The 1,108-nt window shown below is 40.7% G+C and overlaps 1 protein-coding gene across 1 annotated transcript; it reads left to right on the top strand.

Moving 5' to 3' along the window:
* The first annotated feature begins 6 nt into the window (after positions 1-6).
* Positions 7-979, top strand: LOC107735986 (thyroid adenoma-associated protein homolog). Its single transcript, XM_016547512.1, has 5 exons — positions 7-31; positions 171-329; positions 425-582; positions 691-825; positions 912-979. The coding sequence occupies exons 2-5, from the start codon at positions 230-232 to the stop codon at positions 936-938; spliced, it is 420 nt and encodes a 139-aa protein (XP_016402998.1). The 5' UTR covers positions 7-31; positions 171-229; the 3' UTR covers positions 939-979.
* The last annotated feature ends 129 nt before the right edge of the window (positions 980-1,108 follow it).

Here is a 1,108-nt window from a genome sequence, read left to right as displayed (position 1 = left end):
TTGCTTGCTGCTCGTACAACACCTATTCATGGTAGGAGCAAATAAAACTGAGCTAAAACTAGTTTATTGATCTTGCTACAGTTGTTTACCACTAAGCAGAGGTTTCACTACTAATATATCTGAAAATATGCTGAAATAATCCACAAATAGAGTGTATTTTATTACTTCAGGCATTGTAAGCGCTCTGCAGAGGGGCTTGCTGGAGGTGCGGGGGGTCCTAGAAGAGTCAATGACCCATAGCGTTGCAGGAGATATTGTGTCTTTAGTAGAAAAGCTCACTCTAGTGCTGCTAGGTGTGCTGTATGGGGACCAGGACACTGAGGAGAAAGGTACGCTGAAACTGCAGATGTGATCCATTAAGTTATAATGAAACGATGTCTAATGAGATTTTCTTATAAGAATATACTTTTCTTTTTTGTCACAGATGTGCCTCCATCATTCTATGACATGGGGAATGCAATCAGTTCTCTGATTGGTCAGGGTGGGGTTGAGGGGGCGGGGCTTGATGAGGATGGAGAGGAGAATGTGCTGCTCTCTGAGGGACATAGTCTAGTGCTGACCTGTTGCTGGGTTTCCTTGAAGGTAAAGCTGCTAGAAGGATGACAGAACATCAGCCTACGTTTTAAGCTGTGGTTTACAAAAAGTATTGTGTATGACTAAGATACAATGGATGATTTACTTTCCTGGTAGGAAATTGGTATTTTTCTGGGCTCCCTGATGGAGAGGATCCTGTCACTCCACTGTAAAGAATTGACATTGAGTGTGACAGAACTCAGAGGGGCTTCCAAAGTGTTTAAAGACATCATTCTGAAATGTAGACACTGGGTAAGTCAGATTTGCTCTTTTCGCACTGATGTCCAAACACTTTTTTCCTCCAGTAACATCTTATCTGTTTGTGGTCCTTCCATTAGGGGGCAGTAGAGGGCGAGCAGCTCTGATCCAGAAATCAGTGAGATCCCACCCCTCATTTTACAACAGGTAGAATAGAGTGAAGGATTCATTCTCAATTAGGAATTCATGGGATTCTAATAGAAATTCCAAGTTAAATTATTGTGTTTAAGTAGCCATTAAATCATTTTTGTTTTATTTAGATTTATTTTATTTTATT

Source organism: Sinocyclocheilus rhinocerous, unplaced genomic scaffold (assembly GCF_001515625.1).
Source record: "Sinocyclocheilus rhinocerous isolate Xijiao unplaced genomic scaffold, SAMN03320098_v1.1 C36416568, whole genome shotgun sequence".
NCBI classification, from domain to species: Eukaryota; Metazoa; Chordata; class Actinopteri; order Cypriniformes; family Cyprinidae; genus Sinocyclocheilus; species Sinocyclocheilus rhinocerous.
This window is presented reverse-complemented; position numbering and strand designations above follow the sequence as displayed.